Below are 19,844 nucleotides of genomic sequence, written 5' to 3'. Positions count from 1 at the left end.
TTGTTGAAAATAAATTTGGTCTAGACAAGCACAAGGAAAATAAATGTCATACTAACAAACTGTCACTTGTAGCTGACGGAAGGCATGATTAACTCTTTTTAAACAGAACAAAAAATCTTCTCTAAGTAATGAAATCACTGTTTTGATTGTATAATTTTAAAAAACATACCTAATACAATATTAACACTCAAAGTTCTATGACACAACTTTTGCTTTTTCCAATATTTGGCAGAAATAAAATACGTATTCAAGTATAAGGACAGCAGGACCACACCACTCCTAACAGCCTCCACTTGTTCATGCTTTTAACTCCCTTTAAAGCATCTAATGCTGCAATGGCTTTCCAAGCATAGGAACCAACTTACAACAGCAACACGACACAAGTTCTTCCTGACAGATGCTCACTAGCTGTTATCCTCACATCAAAACATTAGCATCCTCATGTATCTCAAAACTAACGGAAATAATAAGTACCATACAACACATCATTCATAAAAAGCAACTTCCACATATTTATTTCTACACATGGCACTCCTGGTGACTTCTGCAAGAACAACACTTCATTCCTCTAGAATGTCTGTGTGCTATAGCTCCTAACTACAGATCTCTTGTTCTAATGTGAAGTAAGCCATTGAAACCTTAAAAAAAACAACTGAAGAAAAATATTTTGCTTTTGAAGTCACATGATACATTTTCTGCCACATTTCCTCAACATATGTTGGTTAAGACTGGAAGAAAAAAAGGGAAATACTAATAAAATGGAAAATACTGAAAATTTGCAATATTAATGATTAGTTGAAGCTGCATCTTTCAAGTGTTTTTGCAAGTGAAGATATATTTTTAATATGTGGATCTTCAAAGTGAATGGGACTGGAAGTTAACACAGGTTTCCATTGTGACTTCACCAGAGACAGAATGTGTCTGCAAAACATGACACACTTTTTCCTCTTTCAATCCTGGCAAACCAAAACAAAACAAACAACCCCCCTAAAATACAAACACAGTTCTAGAAGCTTCAGTTCTACATAGAAATCAATCATAACACATTCCAACATCCTCCAACAATACATTTTAAAATGCACCTTCCAGTGTAGTTACATGTTTATAAAATGAATTTTGTTTGTTCAACAGTCCTTTTACATGCATCCCTAATTTAAGGCAGTTTGTAACGGTTCTGATTACAGAACTATTTTAGATTTACTATTCCCCTGTGTAAACAACAACAACCAAAAACACATAGACACACAACTCCTCCCAAGTAAACTACAGTCATCAGAGTGTGTTATCAAAGATGCACAAAACCAAATTCAATGCAGAGTGTCTCAAGTGTGGGAATGCTTCCTCTCTACAGCTTTCCATTTTACATGCGTATAATACCACATATATATGAACCAGATTATACATTCTTAACATGGTAAAAAATTGCTGAGAAAGCTTAATTTCAAGATTATGTTCTTCAAAATCACCTTGTCCCAGTACTAAATTTGCCTTCAGCTTTCAGCTCTCGTACATCTTTACTGAACAGAAGCTCTGCAAGCTCAACGCATGGTCATAATTTACAAGCTACTTAATTTATATATAATCCAAGAAAAAAATAACTTGTAGTATAAAAACAGAATGCTTCAGTGAATGCATCACTTACAATTCTTAATTATAATGTGCTGGAAATACAATCCAGTTCCAAGATTTTTTTTTCTGAAAGTTTGATTCCACCACCATGTTTTCAGATATCATAGAAGTCAGTATTTGGAATTTTAGCTGCACAGAAGTAGGTGACAAAGAAAACACTGCTTTCAAAAAATGACTCAAAATTATATGTGGTTGAGTTGATATTTTTTACACAGATTAATTATACAATCTGAATACCACCAGCAAAAGCTTTTAAAGTACTTAATATGAGTAAAAACTGTAACTGGAGTAAAAGGATGCCCATCAATGAGCAGTGTTTTGATGAACAGCTGTCACCACAAGCTGCTCATGCACAGTTGTATCTATCTAGTCACCCATAAGCCTGCATTTTTTCATACCTATGCAAGCAAAATATGTATTTCTCTGTAAAGACTTAAAACATCAAAAAAAAATCCACTATTAGCATTTTTATGATGATATCACCATACACTTCACAAAAGCGTTACAGTCTAGCATTATAGTTTTGACTGGAATATCGCCCACTACTATGAGTAACCGAAAAAAAACCCAAAAACCTATAATCACAACACATGGTTGTGTATTCCAGTGTTTCTCTGACTGGAACTTTTTGATCTCTGTGTCTTCTGAACAGCAAACTATGCACTTCCTGATCTGGGTGATTTTACACCATCATACTTATACGGATTTTCTTCAGCAGTGTTCAACAGACAATTTAAAAAACTATGTAAGATGTTTCTTCTGTGGTTCACAGTAAGAAAACATTCTACACTCTCAATCAAAGTTTCAGCTTTACTGCGCAACTGCTACCTACTCAAATTTTGAACTGTGAAGAGTAAAGCAGGAAGAGTTAAAGGACAATCCATTTGCTTAGTAAACAACATTATTTATTGCATAAAAGTTGTATGTCACAAACTAAGATATACATTAGAATTTTATTAGCCAAGCAGATATATTAAAATCTTATGATCATGACTTGCAGTAGAATGAACCTTTATGCTTCTCAGAGGAAATCTGAGAAACTATTTAAAAGGATCCAATTTTCCAGTAAGTTCTAGATATCATGATTCAGCCTGTATTGCACTTTACATCCTGGAAATACATCACTTTGACATTAGACTGTACTGTGAGCAGATGAGTGTTTGCTGTGCTCTGAAGTCTCCTTGTAACTGACCACATGACTACGTAAAGTATAAAAGAAAGAAGTTATTTTCTAACATCATTATTGAAGGAAGAAGCAGCTTTCATAAGAAAGCAAAACATACATGAGAAACAAGACAACAGCAAAAACTAAGCCCAACGCCCAAGCTGCACACACTTACATTTGCAGCATGACTTCGCTCAGGAACACGCCATCCACTAGCGCCACATATTCCTCCAGGTTGGTCCCGTTTCTTCCAGCTAACGGTCCAAATGTCTTAACCTAAAATATAACCACCATCACCATGACACCAACTCCACCTTATTCTCAAACGATTAGCAAATAAATGAATAACGTGCGAGAGAAAGATTAATGCTCACCCAGGTGACAAGAGGGCTAGACATGAACTGCTCCAAAAGGGGTGTGAATATTTCGTTCTCCATTTTACAGAAGAGAGGCTAACATCAACGTAGCTCCTCTGCCGCAAAAAACGAGAAGTCCTCCGCTGTAGCAACTCTAAGGCGCTGGGAGGATTTAGCTGGAGTAAGCGAGCCCCATTTTCACAAAGCAACGCAACGCCAACAAAAAAGTCGATGCTCTGGCAGCTGGGGTTTATCTTCCTCTTTCGAAAAAACAACGGGTTTGGCCGCCCATCTACGCGGATCTCAGCCCTGCTATCGGTGCCTCTCCCCTCTGCGTGCCGGGGAGGCGGGAGGCAGGCAGGGAAGAAAGGAGGGAGGCTGCCTGGCTACCGGGATTCTGCATCAGACAAAAAAAAAGGGGGGGAAGGAAGGAAAAAATCAGCTTGAGCGGCAACAGCTCCTCAGAGCGAGGCTGCAGCGGGGCTGTGCGCGCCCCCCAAACCCCTGAGCCCCCCGCCCCGCCGAGCCGCCCCCTGCCCCCCTTCCCTTCCCCGACCCCCTCCCCTCCCTAACCCCATCCCTTTTCCGACCCCTTCCCTTCTCTGACCCCTTTCCTCTCCCACCAAATTGCGCCGCGGGACCGGCGGCGGGATGGGCACCCGCCACCTCGCCCTTCCCCCGTCCCCCCGTCCGCGCCCCCCGCTAACGTCCACCTCGCCTCAGCCGGCCCCGAGCCGCAGCACCGCCCCCTCCCGCTGCCCGCCGATCGGCTGCAGCCCACGGATCCCTCCGCACCAGGCAGCCGCCGATCCCTCCGCCAGCGCGCTCTCTTCCTCTCCCCCCCCCCGCCCCACTCGGCGCGGGGCGGGGCCGCGGGGGAGCCGCTGCAGCGGGGCTCGTGCCCGGCGCGCGCTCACGGCCGTTGCGGAGGGGCGCGAGCGGGCCCAACGGCTGCGCCGCCTCGGCTCGGGGGGGGCGGGTTAAGGGGGGAGACCCCGGCAGCAGGAGGAGAGCAGCGGGAGCAGACCCGGGGCTCCTCTGGGAAAAAGGTGTCCGTGAAGAAATAATGGGTCGGGGGGAGAATGGGGAAGGGGGATAGGAGGGGAAGTAAAAGGGGAGTCGTTGAGGGCTTTGAGGGGGAAAACGGTGGCTGAGGCGCTCCCTCCGCAGCTCCGGCACACGGGGAGGGGAGGCGAGGCTTTCTCTCTCAGAGGTGAAACCCAGACACACCCAGGCTAGCACAAAATCCCGCTTTCTGGAGGGCCTTAGCGCAGGGAGGGGGGCGAACTGGTAACAGGAAAGCGAAGGATGACAGGCAATTTGCTTAGCTAGGCTATTGTCCTCAAGCGAGCTCCTGCCACTTGCGCGTTTCAAACCTCAAGTGCTGCATTAACGCACGGGGCCGTATCTGCATCATAGATTATGCAGATTATTGACGAAGCATCTCAAATTCTTAAACTAAATCCAGTTTCTCTTCCATGTAATATTTTTCGAAATACCTTTAGTTTTACACACACACACTAAAGTGCACAAAGCAATGCAGGTGCTGAAATTAAGTCTTTGAAAAACATCAGAGCAATAGCCGCAGATTAGGTTTTCTGACCCAAATACTGGAGGTAGTATTTGTCCTAATTGTCCAAGATTAGAGAAAATCCCTTCGTGACCTTTTCCCCATAGATGAAACTGAGGAGAGAGTTTAAGTAAAATTAGAAAAAATATGGACCTTGAAATATTAGTATGTAATTTCTATTCCAGGGGTGATTTTTTAAAATAATGGAGTTGAATGATTTACATATTCTAAACAATAATCAGGTGTCCCCCCCCCCCCCCCCCCCCCAAACAAGATCTTTGGAGTGAATATTGTAGTCCTCCAGTAAAACAAAAGTAAGAGTGCAAGGAAAAATCCGTGGTCTTGGACCAGAATAATAACCTGGTGATCCATGGGTGAAATAACTGTCAATAAACTACTAGCCCTTAAAGACAACTACAAAAGCATTTTTATAAAAGCTTGAATAACAAACTGCTAGGTTCCCTGTATCTGGCAACAGTCCCTAATATGCCACTGTGCGTGCAATACTATGGAACTTCCCTGGCCCATCAGTTTGTTTCTTGTGGGCTCTAAATAGGCAATAATGATTTTGGTGTAAAGTAGTTGCTAGGAATTAAAGACTGGCTAGAATAAGTTGATAGCCAATATAATAGTCACATGCAAATAACACCAGCTCGTTAATGAATTCCTGAGAAATATTTTATACTGAGTTAGCATCATATTGAGATAAAGATTTGATTCAACAGTTTTAGTTTTTACTTGCATCCACACAATCCAGTTTGTGTGCATTCCCAGCATTTCTATTGGTCACTGTTCCTTCAATCAGACTATTCTATTTGGATAAATATTGTGTAATGTTTTTATGAAATATTTTGTAAGCTAGTTTGTCTCAGGTGATTGCCACTTCCTCATAAGAACCTGAAATTAACACAAGAAAAAAACTCATAAAAGGTTCCCAGAAACAGTCCTGATCCTTAGCATTTTTTCCTCCTTTTAGACTAACAGCACTAAAAGCGTGTGGAGGAGCTTCATAGTTTCTGCAGCTTATGTTTTGTCAAGCTAAATGTAAGATTATTTACCTCATTTTCAGGTGTATACTGTAATCAGAGTGAATTGCCAAAATGAATATCTATATTTTACTGTATTATACTATTACTATATGGTAATAACTACAAGAAACCAGACAAGCTAGCAGTTCTTTGGTTGCCTTTATTTACTGTTCATCACCTCTGCACCTAGCTGTGAGTACCAGCAGGGACATGGATCATGCATACTGGCCTAGCCAGGCCTGACCAGTTGCAGCTCTCCTGGACCAGCTCACTTATTTGCTGGAGCTCAGCTGCCATGATGCAAGCTGGTTATTTAAAACGCAACCATCTAAGAGAGGTGAGACTATTTGTCATAGGACAGGAAGCTGGTGCTGAACCTGTGTTTGTTTGCCTTTTTTTTTTCAGACCACACTTGAATTGAGATTTTTTTTTCCTTTTGAGTTTTCTGAGCCTAAGTTGAATATGAACAGCTTCCATCTTTACCCTAACTGTCAGGAGTCTTGATCAGTATTAATGTAGGCAATATTTAGAAATCATGGTTCCACTTCAGGAGGCTAGGCAACATCACTATAATGTGCAGCTTGTTATATTTTTGGCTGCCTTGTTTTAGCACTGTTTACCTGGTGAGACTCCTAAAAGCAAGTTTAATGACTACACTTAAAGTAGTAAATCCAGGAACCTTGTTACTACAGTTCAGTACCAGCTGAGTAAGTTGGCAGCTTGGGTTAACTTACCCAGAAATAGAGAAGACTGGGAGTAAGTGATTGCTTATGTCTCAAAATAGGAGCTGAAATCTGACTGGAATCTTCTTCCCACCACTCCCCCTGTCCCCAGGATGGATCTCACTCAGGAGTTTGCCAAGGTATATGCTCAGACTGGTACTGCTTCCTCAATTAGCAAGCCAGCAGGCCACCTCAAGTTATAAGAGCCCATCTTTGCCTATCCTGCCATACTCCCAGCACTGTACCCCTCATAAAGATCACACCTCAAGCTCTCAAGTGTAACTGGGACACATTTAGTTCTCCATACAGTGTGATTCACTTTGAAATTTCATCTTTATTTTCTCTTTTAAAAGTAAAATACTATATTTTGGTTATAACAGAACTGGCAAGATAGTTGGAATGATTCTTTGACTTTGAAATAATAAAATGTAGAAACATTAAATAGCTGTAATTGTTTCAAGTATTCCAGGAACATGTATTCAGTAATTTTTTGGAACTGTAAAAGTTTACACTTTCTGTAATGTCTACATGCACAGGGAGAACAACCTTGTTTTTTCACATCTTCATGATCTAAAACAGACCTGTCTTTATGTAATAGCATGTGGCCTACTACTTTTGAAAGAACAGATTTAGAGATTTACCTTTATACTTGAATTGTTGTGTTTGTTCTTTTACAGGTAAAGTATTTCTGTCTCATTTCCATCGCATCTCCTCTGGTACCACATCAAAAGTTCTACACCGAGGACACTGAAATTGTTACGAACAATGTCTCTGTGCCTAGACCCCAGCTCTGCAAGTTACAGAATTATTTCATGATCTCACTTTTTTTTTAAGCATAATTTTCTATGCCAGTTTTTGCAAAATGAAAGGAACAGGAACACAGAGTAAAGCCTCAAGTCTGCAGACAGCATGAAAGCATAACTGTGTTTACAGCGCCATTTACCTTGTCAGAGTTTGTCAAATGATTTCTGGTTAGCCCTGCCCACACTGAGCTAAGGGAAGGGACTGATTTGTGACAAGAATGTAAACGTAATTACCCGTCTTCAGCTGCTGCATGAGACAGTGGTTTTCTCTTCCTCTTGTAGAGAAGCAAAGGAAAGAGGTGGCGGAGAAAGCACTTGCTGCTTTTTTCAACCTACTGATCTGCACTGCCAGGTTGCTACACCTTTGCAGGGCCTCATGAAGAATACAAAACAGGAATCAAATGTGGATGATTGGGACCCACTGCAGGGTTATAAATGTGCAGTCAAAATTAGAATTTTCTATATCTGGGCTGATTTAACAGGACTGTGGTCATTGGAAATTACAAGCTAATGAGAAGGACAGTCACCTCACCTGTTCTTACGTTTGCTCCCAGAGAAATCTGTTTCCCCATCAAACCATGGCTACAGGAATAGATGGGACAATACCAGAAAGAGCAAGGGCACCAAGAGTCCAAGTCTAAGTATGGCTAGGAATTTCCAAAGATCCCAGAAAGTACACTAGACTAAAAGTTACTTTTTGTTTCACAGAACTGGAAAGAAGGGGAAATCCTTCTGTGGCATGAAGAATGAAGTGGAAATTTCAAAACAATTCTTGAAGATTTCTTCCCCATGAGTGTGTCAGCTTCAATGTAGCTGAAATTTCCATCAACTTTGAGGGAACTTTCCGACTAAGAACTGTAAGTAACCTCAGAGTATTTTAATAAGAGTATTTTGAGTGAAACAAACAAAAAACAGTAGGGACTTGGGAAGAGTGGGGTTTTCCCTTTTTTTAAGCAGACATTTTACAGCTTATGTCCAATTGTACCAAATAACAAGCAATAGGTTTGGAATATTTTGTATGGATTTTGTATGGATGTATGAAAGGGAATATTTTGTATGGATATCCGCGATACCAAACAGTTCTCTGCATCAGCCTCAATGCAAATTCATCAGAACATCTTAGCAGGCAGAACGCTAATTGCAAAAGCTGATGTTTACCATTTCCAGGCGTCTCTAGGTAACCCATCCACATCTGATTACTGAGCCATTTGGATATTTCAGATGAATTACAGTTAAAAGTACCATCCAGCAGATTCACACAAAACTAGCAGTGACTGCCAATAATTGTTTATTAAAAACAATGACTATGATTATAATAAATTCCATATTTAAGTACTTAACTATGTTTTTTAAACATATTAAATTTTTTGAAAATGAAGAGAATTCAATGCTATATGTTGACAGGGGTAGAACTGCAATGTCATTTGAGAGCCAGATTCTGACTCCTGTTTTAACTCACTGAATTGTACCCTAGACAACTTTTTTTTTATCTCTTAAGTATTAATTTAATCTAAAAACTATGTTGATACTTAAACTGCAAAGCATTTGGTGAAACTACTATATTTAGTATTGCTGTTCATCTGAAGAGAGGTACTTAGGACTTTTTGTTCCTTTTCAATTGGTCAGACTGGCAGGAAGGATGTTATTGTGGCAAGTTATCTGATTTGATCAAAAATAGACAGCAAAATACCTCCCGGTTTTAAAATTTAATTATTATTCTTAGATATTTCCATAGGCTTAGACACCTAAGAATGTCCAACAAATATCTTAAAAATGCATTTGACCTTAGTATTATATTCATTCAGGTCTTTTTCCTACTTAGCCAATAAAACATTCATCTGTGAACATTCAGACTTTAATCTACTTAGCTACTGTCTACTAATATCATCTCTCAACTTCCTTTTGCTACGCAGAAAATAGGATTTTTAATTATTTTTTTTAAAGCAAGCCTTAAACATTACAGCAAGAACAGCAGTTTTCTGGGACAATAGCTTTGGTACTAACTTCTGGTGTGGCCAGTGGAGTGAGACAGAGCAAAAGCTCTTGCTGACATGCCTTCTGTCAAACAAGTTCCTGCCAGTACGAGTAGTGTTTCTTATGAACTGGGTCAGAAAGATGAATTGTAGGGCACGCTCTGCATCTCCTCTGAGAAGCAGCAAAGTGCAGCCCAGTCTGATAATCATTAGCAATTACAGCTAGCTGTGTATATGCAGATAGGTGCCTGGGAAAGCAAGACAATATAATTATATCTACAGCACTATGCCATCTTACATCCCTAATGCACAGAAATGTTGAGCTGATTTTCATCTCTAGTGTTTTCCTTCAGTTTAGAGCACACTCACCATTCAACTTCACAAAGCAGAAGAGGTTTTGTACCCACCTGTGGAAAACTTATTTACCTTGTCAAAATCCAATTCCATTTTATTATGAGATCGTTTACTTCTCTTCACCCAGCACCATGTTACTGGTTAATTGCCTCCCTATCCTTTGCCTTGGACTCTCACTGTTACCTCCTTACTTTCAACATTTTCACAGCCTCAATGTCACTTGACCCCACTAGCTTGGGCATTGCTGCCATGAAACCCGTATTTATCAGCTCAGCAGAGGTTATTAGCTTCCATTTCACACAGAGCTTTGCGTCACCTTTAATGTTAGCCTGTCTCATTAGAGAGGCATTCCTCACCATCTGAAGCTGCTGTTTAGGATCTTCCCAAGGTCAGTAAATAATGAATTGGATGGAGTACTTTGTGCTTGAGATTTCAGTTTCTTTCAGACTTTGTTATGCCCATAAGAATGAAAAATACACAACACAAAGAATGTAACTGTACTAGAATAATACTCTAATCAAATCTGTTCTTCTGAGCTCTTTCTTACGAATATCTATTCATTTTCATGTCTGATTTTACCCCTGGGTATATGTCAAATGATTTACCTCTGAAAACAGCTTTTTAATTGTTTCACTAGAATTTCATACAGAGAAAGCTTTTAAGAAAGTCGTATTTTGCCTTTGGGAAATTCTTTCAACGTGCTTGTGGAAGAAGAATACACAAATTATTCTTTTACTACACTAAAAAGACACTAAAACATTTGGGCTAATTAATAGAAAAAATAAAAGGTCAAGAAAAGATAACTACTGGTGAATAAAAAAATATTGGTAATTGCAATTACTAGATAGCATTCCTCATCAAGCTTCTTGCAAGGATGGATCACAAGCCACATACAACTGGGAACAGCCTACTCATTCACACCTCTTTCAGAAGCCACTGTTAACTGCAAGAGCCCTTTGTTTGAACACTGAACATCCAGATGGTTTAATTCACCATGATACCAGTTTAATTGTGAGTTTAGTTTAATTGAAGGTAAGCACAAAATTGGAATTCCTATTCCTGTTCACGTCTGGAAAATATTATGCCACAAAGGTTTGTAAAGGCTCCTCATAATTCTAGACCATTGATTCAGAGTAGGTTTGGTGAATCACAGTACATGCTAGGGCTGGTTTTAGTAGCACACAATTATTGGCACATTCATATTATCTTCTCTTATATTAAGTCTACTGAGTGACCCAATGGCTTATAGTAACAATACCTAAGTTATTTTCTATAAACTATTACTAGTCTTGAGAAGGAAATCCAAGGTTCATATTATTTATTCAATCAGCGTGGTAGGTACTGTTATGCTAAATATTAATGTGATGTTATGCAGAAGTGATTAAAAATAACGTGACCGTATCACATGTTTAAAAAAAAATCTAAACTTTATAGCTATTTCCCTCTCATATCCTCTTGATTTTATTTTATTTTTTACCATTTTTTTAAATCCAAATTTACCCTATTTTTTAAGTTTGTACTCAGATAATTTCAATGACAATTTTCATGAGCTAAAATCTAGCGATCCTTTTACTCATTTTATTTAGGCTTTTCTGAAACACTGTCATTATCAACAGCTGTTTCCTGTATATTCCTTTCCAGTATATAAATATTTTTTCATCTTCCTTGTGTAGATTCTTCTTGCATGCTTGATATACCCATAAATTGCCTTTTTTTTCAAACTAAATTGATTATACAATACTAAAGTTCTTAATGATATTTACATCCTGCTCTAACAAAATGTGTGATGTTATCTGAGTTAAGGGTATAGCATAGTGTGCTGGTGGCTTAAAGGTCAAAGGATGGTTTGGCAAGAGAGTAATTTCTCCCTGTAATTTCAGGCTTATGTTGAGATGTCAGGTTTGTGGGTTTGTTTGTTTTTGTGAAATTGCCTTTGAATATACCAAACTACTGATTTTTCAGTGCTTATAATATTAGGAATAAAATTGATTTTATTTTATTTTTTAATAACCTGGGTAAGATTACACTTCCAATTTCTATGTATATTGGCCTTGATTCCAGTTTGATAGTTTTTGTGGGGGCCAGAAAGGGTTTATTTTTGCTTAAGATTATTACTTTTAAATATTAGTAACAGGAGAAAAACGTGTAAAATGTTAACCATAACCAGGAGGATATTGTAGCCCTTTTCACAGGTCATTTCAGAACATTTTGTATGAAAAATAATGCACAGCTGGAAAGAACTGTTCCTTATTGTTCCTTTCTGCTCCTATGAACTATAGAGTATTTTTGATTATAGAAGTAGTCCACCTTAACAGTCTGCCTTAAAAAGATGAGATTATTCAGCTTGTTAAATCTGTATCTCTGTAAAAGGAAAACACCTTAACAAAGAATGGTTTGTTGCTGACCTGCAGCTGGTTATGGTATTTCATCTGAAAGCCTATTTAAGTCCTTAATGGTAACATTTATTCCCTCTCCCTCAGAGGAGTATTTTACAAACAAAATTAACAAATGGGGATAGCCAATTTTGTACTATAGTTTAGGCTGACAGTCCCCCAAAAGGGGTGGTGGCACTAATAATAATAATTATCTCGAAGTATCAAGAGGTCTTCTGACTCTGATGAGATCTCTGCTGGAGCTGAAGCTTTCATCCTAGGGTGGTGCATATGGAGCACAGAATAGATAGCAGCTGGCAGAATAGCAGAAGCTGTTGCAAAAGGCATGAGTACTCATAGTGGAAATAGCACAAAAGTAACCTCTGACTCAGAAGTTATCAGCATCTGAACCCTTGATACTTTATTCAATTCATCCATAGCTTCCATTAAAAATGGTGATTGACATGCCTCCAGCTTGTGAGGCTTTTTTTTCTTAGTACACATTTCAGAGCGGATCCTTCCACTGAGTGGATATATCCTCTTGCAAATGATTCAGATTGACTCAACTTCGTAACTGCTCTGCTCTAGGCTCTGATCTTTTGCTCTGTCTCATTATTTCTTTCACTGGTTCTGTCTTTCTTAATAAAGCCAAGCAGAAGCAAGAAACAGTGAGGTATTACCAGTGCTATAGTTTCCTTTATAGCAGCATGAACAGTGTTTAAGAAATTAGTGAGGCATTTAGGAACTGCTAATCCTTTTTGTGATGAATACAAGGCTTGTTTCTTCAGAGGAATTTCTCACTCCAGGGCCCTGGATGTAGTTCAGTTTTATCTACTAAATCTTCTTGCAGCAAGACAGTAATAACAAAAGTAAAAATCGGGGTTTAATGTAACCTTCTTTCTTTGATGCCATTTTTTCTTGTCTTGCTTTCTGATGCCAGTGCCATAATACATAATTTATTTATACATCTGCTCTTTGATGTACTAATAGTGAACCCAGTGCTTAATACCAATGCAGTAAAGGAAAAATCCAGCTGTTCCTCAAGAGGTAGTATGAGAAAGTTAGTAGCGTACAGTTCTAGAAATAAATTGCAGTTCATTTAATTATCATGGGTTTGGGAAGCTGAAGAAGACACCAAGCAGGAAACTCTCTCTACATTACCAAATAAATTCTTCTGAGATCCTTTGCCTTCTGTAACATTTTACTTGGGTTTGAAAATCATTCTAGGAGACTCCTAAGCCTTTTTTGTCAGCGTACTACAAAGTAAAAACAAGATGAAACTGCACCTACTCTATATTCTGCTTAAACCAATAGTGCCCCCTTGAGGAGATTGTGTGTGTGGGAGTTAACAAATAGCGTATGACTGTTCAACTGCAAGGTAAACTAAATGTATTACTTTTCTCTAAAAATAAGGCCCCTGTAAGTCGCACATGTTCACAATATTTCTACAGACTTTGTTAAGCTACTGTGCAAGCAAGACTTGTGGCTCCCAAACCTGCCTGTAATTTTGCCTGTGTCTAAATATGTGTAGCAGAACTGTTGAATATAACAACTATAGGACAGACTCTGCCATTTTATATTGAGAATGATACTTGTAGGACCATTAATGTAGGTGAGGCTCTCAGACTCAACCCTCTGCGATCTCAAATTTTGAGAAAATGCCTTTACAGATCCTATATGCCTTGTACTTTGGCCTGCTAGCGCTGAGAGACTCATGGCAGTCCAGGGATACGTCTGGCTGCAGACTCCAAGAGTGGCTGCAGCTCAAGAAGTTGTCCAAACTGGAAACCAATAGACCAGTTAAAACATTAGCATCTTAGCTACAGTGACTCTGGATTCATCTGATCCCCTAATGTGTTTGCACAGCCTACACTACTGTAGCTAAGTTTCTGCTAGTATCAGAGCAGATTCATATAAATTTATCTCAGTACACATACACAAGCTATAATTATGTCACCAAATAACTATGTATAGATACCAGTAGAAGAATTCAGGAAACAATCATTTAGAGCAGTCTTTTTCCCCCCACTTGCAGTGTTTGCCATGTTGTGAAATATAAGACCTAAGATGACAGAAAAAAATAGTTTTAAAACATTTTCAGAACTGAAAAGCACTCTAAAATGCCAGCTTCTGCAAAAGCAATGTTCTCTTTAAAACAATTAGAAAGAAGTCCGATGGATCTTGAACAAAAATAATGGTGCTGGTTTGCAGTAAAGACCAATATTAAAAATTATTTGCTTCAAAAGATGAGCGTGTAAATCAGAGATTTGGGCAGGTAAGAAGGAGGTCAGAAATAGACAAGAAGTATTATGACATACCAGATTGTTATAAGAGAAGGAAACAGCATGCCACAACCAAAGTTTCCCGATACTGGAAAAGATACAAAGGGAATATGCTTTTGGTAAAAGCACATGAGAAATTCTGAAAATGTTGTATGTATAAAATTTAGTAAAAGACTGATAGCTTTAGAATCAAGAGGAGTTGCAGTTACAGGGCCTGGCTACATGGGGGAATGGAACAAATTAATTGTACTAAGCTCAGTTTTTACTTACAGAAATGGTCTGCATCCACATGAGGCAAATCTTAGTTTGCAGTAACTGACAACATATTGCACATATGCTTCTGTTAGAAAGTAGTTATTTGATCGCATAGCAAGTTGGTACTAACTTTCATGTTGATGCCTCAGAGATAGTATGTTATTCTGCAGTCCTCCAGGTGCCTTCCCACACAACTTGCCTCCTCACAAAACCATCCAGTTTGCTTTTGGGACCTAGTGCTATGATTAGAGCCCCACTGTCTTTTGTGCTTATGGGACTCATTAGATTCAAATATCAAAGAGCCTGCTATGCAAGAGACCAGCTGAAACCTGCAGGAGAAGCAATGCGCTAAAGTAGACCCTGATAACTAATCTTTCAGCCCTTTTATCAACCAGTTTCCAATTCCTATGCACACCCAAACATCCTGCCCTGCAATTGAGACCTTGGCTTTTTGGCATTTACCTTTTAACTCATTATGCCTGCCATTGCTGTATGTCATTAGTGTTAGACTTCATGATACAGACTTAATACATGTCTTAAAGAATCATATCAGATACTAGTGTTTTGGTTAGATGTGAGCTAACAAGTTTTTTTGCCCCCTCTAATCAGGGACACAAAAGTGGTAACTGCAAAGAATCAGTCTTACTCTGCATATCTCAAGTAATCTGCTCCTAACCAACCAAACCATCATTCAACTTGTCACAATCTATTACCTTATCTTTTTGAGCTCCCTGTCCTGACTTCTTAGTGCTAAACCTGTTCACTCATGTTGTATTCAGTGGTGAATGCATGGGAGGCCTGGCACGCACAAACGCAAAAATCACTACAGTCCTCAGGATTAATTAGCACCTTTTGCTCAGTGACTTAGCCACCATCCCATCCTTTCATATAGATTGTCATATAGATTCACCTTCATAGCCTGCTACTTGAAATACTTCTCTTTCCCACCCATGTATATTCTTTGGCATCCTAGATTTGCTGGATTTACAAATGGAAATCCTACCACAGAAGGCATTCACTGGGTACATGGCAAGGAGCTAAACATTTTGTGAAGGTCAGTTTGAGTCACTCTGTCACATTATAAATTAGTATACAGCACAGAAGACCCCATGAGGCCTTCTGGAGGCATTTTCCCAGTGAAAAGTATTTCATTTCATCTGTACAAAAGCTTTCAAGACATATTTTTCTCATATAAAATTATTCTGGCACGAAAAAGCATACAAACAGCAAGGAGCCAATAATATTAATACCAAACATGTTAAACTGTATTTATTTCACTGAAAACCATGTGTATTTCTGCAGGGAATGTAGAATTGAATTTTAAGTACAGGAAGTGCTCTATTACTTTCTCTGGCATTACAATGCAATGTTGCTTTGTTTGCTCTAAAATAGTAAGCTAAGCCCATCCAGTCAAGTAAAGTATCATGAAGGAGTTCTTGATCTGTAGCAGCACAGTTTATCTTCCTGGTCTCTCGTCAACTTTCCTAAACAAGCATTTTTTCCACTTTATCGCACTGAACACAAATTGTCAGTATTAAGACTCCCAGCAGAGTCTCAAATGCAGTTTCTAACCTCCCCCCAATGCTTCTCTTATATCCAACTCCCTTCATGGCCTAAAGTCTTGCCAGGATTTCTGCAAGAGTGCAAAAGCAGGGATTAGCTTCACCCCATGAGCCTCAAAGCCCTGCTTGCCAACCCACAACAGTAATATGCAAAACAGCAGCAGACCATAAAACCTTGCAGAGAGCCATCTACCACAGCCAAATCACTGCTAACATCTTAAGAATGAATATTGAGCTCTGAGTAACCTTGCGTGCAAGAGTACCCCAGTATTGGGACACGGCTAAGAAAACATCATGAGCCTCCCTGCCAAGAGGGAAGGAGTTGCAAGCCTGGTCCTAACGAGGTCCTCAAAGCCTCTTCATGTTGGGAATAGCAGTTTGTCTTGAAGACTGTCCAATCAACCTTTCTCCCTACATGCTATTGAAAACAAGTTAGTAGCTGACCTCTGATCTCTTCAGCTCAAAAGCAGGGTGGCTTTGTCTTGTACCCTTGAGAAAGGGTAACTACGACTAGAAAGAAAGAAAAGGACAGAGCAGAAAGTCTGACATACCAGGAACTTCACACTGCCTGCTTTGCACTGTTACACTTGCAAGAAATCACTCTTTTTTTACCACACATTCCACTTAATTTCGTCTTTGTTTTCCACAAAATCTAAATATCCTGCTTGTTCACACCTTTGTGAGAATAGTGTTTAGTTTATTAATGTACAGTAGTTTTATATACTTGTCATACTTCAGAAGTTTTATAAGCTAAATAAGCATGAATAAGACCTACATTGGGTAAAATAAGTCCTACATAATTGTAGCATAGCTCCCAGCTTTGAGTTCTACCATGAAGCAATCCATGATACAGTCACAAAATAACCCAGTTACATACAGGATCACTTGACAGTGAACATTCCATAAAACTGTAGTTTCCAAACTGTTTTTTTTCCAAGTCATACCATTAAAGCACAAGAAAGAACTCCTATATCCTGAATACATAGTCCACAACTTTAAACTACTTAATAAATAACTCAGGGGGCTTTCACAAAAATCAACTATGAAAAGTTACACAAAGTTTAATGAAAACCATGCATGCACTGAAATTCAACATTCAATCTGTCCTCCAGAAAAGAACACAAGCAGCCCTGCTTATGCTACTACCATTTTGTCTGCTTATACAGTGGTGAAAGGCTCCACTTCATCTCCTAGTTTTGCTTTGTTATGTCTTCCTGCTCCCACACATATTGGCAAGGCAGTTGTGTTGGTGTATTCAGGGATATCTCCCTCTATTCCTCTGGTTTATACCAGAGTTAGATATACCTAACTAACACCTTGTTAGGTGATACCTTAGCAGAAAATAAAAATGAAATTGGGCAAGAGCAAGGTAGCAACATCACAACACCACCATTATTCTTCACAGTGCTATCTGTGGTGGTAAATCTTTCCAAAGATGCTAGAATCAAGTAGTTTTTCCTCTCCTGTCAGTATTTGTATTAGGTTACATTGGTTCATAAGTAAACCTCGCCAGAGTCAATTAGCAGTGTAGCAGTGTCAATTTCCCGCTTATAGACCCAAAGGCCTAACATAAATAATGGGAGAAGTAGAATTAGGAACAGTGATTTCATCTATCGTCTTAAGCAACTGAAGAGCCCCATAAAATACCTTACTGGCCAGTGCTCATCAAACCTGCAAGCTTTCAGGAGGCCAATTGCATCTGAACTGTGATGAGAGCTAATGTGGCGATGCAACGAGTTTGTAGTTTGAGCTTTTATCAGATCTCCAGAAGAGTCACCCTGTACTTCCATGTGGCTAATCACAACTGTGGGCTGCCATAGCTAAAGCATTAATCATCGGTATGAAATCTCCTCTACACCTGGAAGATAGGTAACAGGCACTAGCAAATGTGATAAAGTTATGCTTTCTGGCATATGTAATTTACTAATCCACTTTGCGTAATTCTTCCAATGTCTGACTTGTTACAAATTCTATATATCTGAAAACTATGAAAAAGGACAGACTATGTGCTGTTCAAAACAATTCCATCTGTACCTCCACTGAAGTATTTCTTTCGTATATATCCAGTCTGTTTTTCTGTTTCAGAAGTATGAAGCACAGACAGTTTCTTTAAAGGTCTCTAACATAGTCTTTTTTGCTGTTGTTGTTTTTCCTGGCTTTTATGATCAACAATACAACATGATTAGCCAAAGTTCTTGGGGGCAACTGAAACATGTTAATAATAAAGATCAGAAATGCAAGCTGCTTCAATTGTTCCAAGCAGCCCCCACAACCAGCACTTTTGTCTGTGCAGTACTAAATGCCTTCTTGAGAAGATGAAATGACTCAGAGGCTGAAATGACTCAAAGCAAACCGATGTCCCTAATCGTTGCCTCTGATACTCTTTTTTGCCCTATGCAGACTATGAAACTCCAAGGTTGGGCAGTCTTCACATTTATTATGAAGTTTCATTCTCCATATACTGTCAGGCAACACTATAGCAATCCTAATATTGGGTGGCCTTTTCTTTAGGAAAGATCTGAAAAGAAATTCAAGTGCATCTTTCCTGAAATGTTAGGAAAGGAAGAGAAAATGAAACTCATATGTAATAGAAGTCATTCTGCTTAGCTTACATGACACTTGGTTAAAGATGTTAGAGAGCTGGGACTTGTATAGAATGTTTCACAATCTCAAAACCAAACAAGATCTTTCCCAAGAATTCATATATGGCTTCTAAGGCTACAGATTGTTTTGGTTTTTTAATTATTATTTTTAAGGGCTTGTGGCAATCATGTTCCCTGAACTTTCCCTGCTATTATTCTACAATAAGAAGAATGCCCTAGCAGCTGGCAATGTATTCATGCATTCTTTATAATTGAATTTGGGATAGAGTGAGAGTTAGATCAACTTGGATAGATTTATCTTCTCTTGAGACAATTAAAAGCACAAGATTTCTAATTAGGAAAAAAAAAAAATCAAAAATAGGGTCATGCCTCTGTCTGCTTTGAAGGAGTTTGAATATTACTGTGTTGCTAGTAAGGCAAACAGTTCAGGCTATGACCAAACTAAGGCTACATTAGTTACCAATTCACAACAATAGAATAAAATCAGTATGCAGTGTTGAGAATACCTTATATACAGTTCAGGAGTTGTAGCTGAGAGTAGTTTTAGGCTGATCCCCTAAACCAACTCACACATGGTTCAAAGCCACCCCAAGGACCAGCCATTGTTTGGAATTTTTTAAGAAGCGAAGGGTATTTGGTGCTCAGCTGTGACAGACTTGCTGGCTATCCAAACCAAAGTGACATGCAGCAGGTGAGCAGTATGGAGATTCACGTCAAATCTACAATAATACACCAAACCCCTATGCAGAAGGATTAGGCTATATAAAAGACACATTCAAATGCATCACTCTCACTTGTCTGTAGTTCTACTCTGTTGTTTGTGTTTTTCCCATCAGAGGAAAAAAAAAAGAAAAAGAAACATCTGCATCCTCAAAAGAATTCTGTCACTGAGGCTGGAGCCTCTCCTGCATACTCACTTTCTGCTCTAAGCTGCTTCTAGCTACAGAGCAGCAAGGAGCGGCTCACCTCATGAAATACATGAATGATGACCATTTTTCAAACACCAAATACAGTTATCCTTGTACAGTATGGTTAGCTTGTAAAGCCATTCTGAATATTTTATAAGGAATAACATGCTAGTGAGATACCATATTTGTGACTACTACTACAAAAGAGATTGTACTTTGATTTCTTGATATCTATTAATAATGCTTGCTATAGACTTATTTA

General features: G+C 39.0%; 1 protein-coding gene and 1 long non-coding RNA gene across 25 annotated transcripts in view; one reads left to right on the top strand and one right to left on the bottom strand.

The window, feature by feature from the left end:
• Window positions 1-4,070, bottom strand: part of CCDC88A (coiled-coil domain containing 88A) — a 90,854-nt gene extending 86,784 nt beyond the window's left edge. For 22 of the 24 annotated variants that reach the window (XM_066995405.1, XM_066995406.1, XM_066995399.1 and 19 more), the window contains exons 1-3: window positions 3,758-3,869; window positions 3,169-3,547; window positions 2,970-3,070 (exon numbers count right to left, since the gene is read on the bottom strand). In XM_066995405.1, the coding sequence (XP_066851506.1) occupies window positions 2,970-3,070; window positions 3,169-3,231 (164 nt within the window). In that variant the 5' untranslated portion in view covers window positions 3,232-3,547; window positions 3,758-3,869. Of the gene's footprint in view, window positions 1-2,969; window positions 3,071-3,168; window positions 3,548-3,757 lie in introns of all 24 variants that reach the window. The other 2 variants (XM_066995391.1, XM_066995390.1) reach the window with 2 other exon arrangements.
• Window positions 4,063-12,212, top strand: LOC136790596 (uncharacterized). Its single transcript, XR_010830851.1, has 3 exons — window positions 4,063-4,199; window positions 6,533-6,610; window positions 7,148-12,212. It is a non-coding gene; the product is annotated as an uncharacterized lncRNA (long non-coding RNA).
• The last annotated feature ends 7,632 nt before the right edge of the window (window positions 12,213-19,844 follow it).

This window comes from Anser cygnoides, chromosome 3 (genome assembly GCF_040182565.1).
Source record: "Anser cygnoides isolate HZ-2024a breed goose chromosome 3, Taihu_goose_T2T_genome, whole genome shotgun sequence".
Classification (NCBI taxonomy): domain Eukaryota; kingdom Metazoa; phylum Chordata; class Aves; order Anseriformes; family Anatidae; genus Anser; species Anser cygnoides.
The sequence above is the reverse complement of the archived record's forward strand: the minus strand, read 5'-3'. Positions and strand labels throughout refer to the sequence as shown.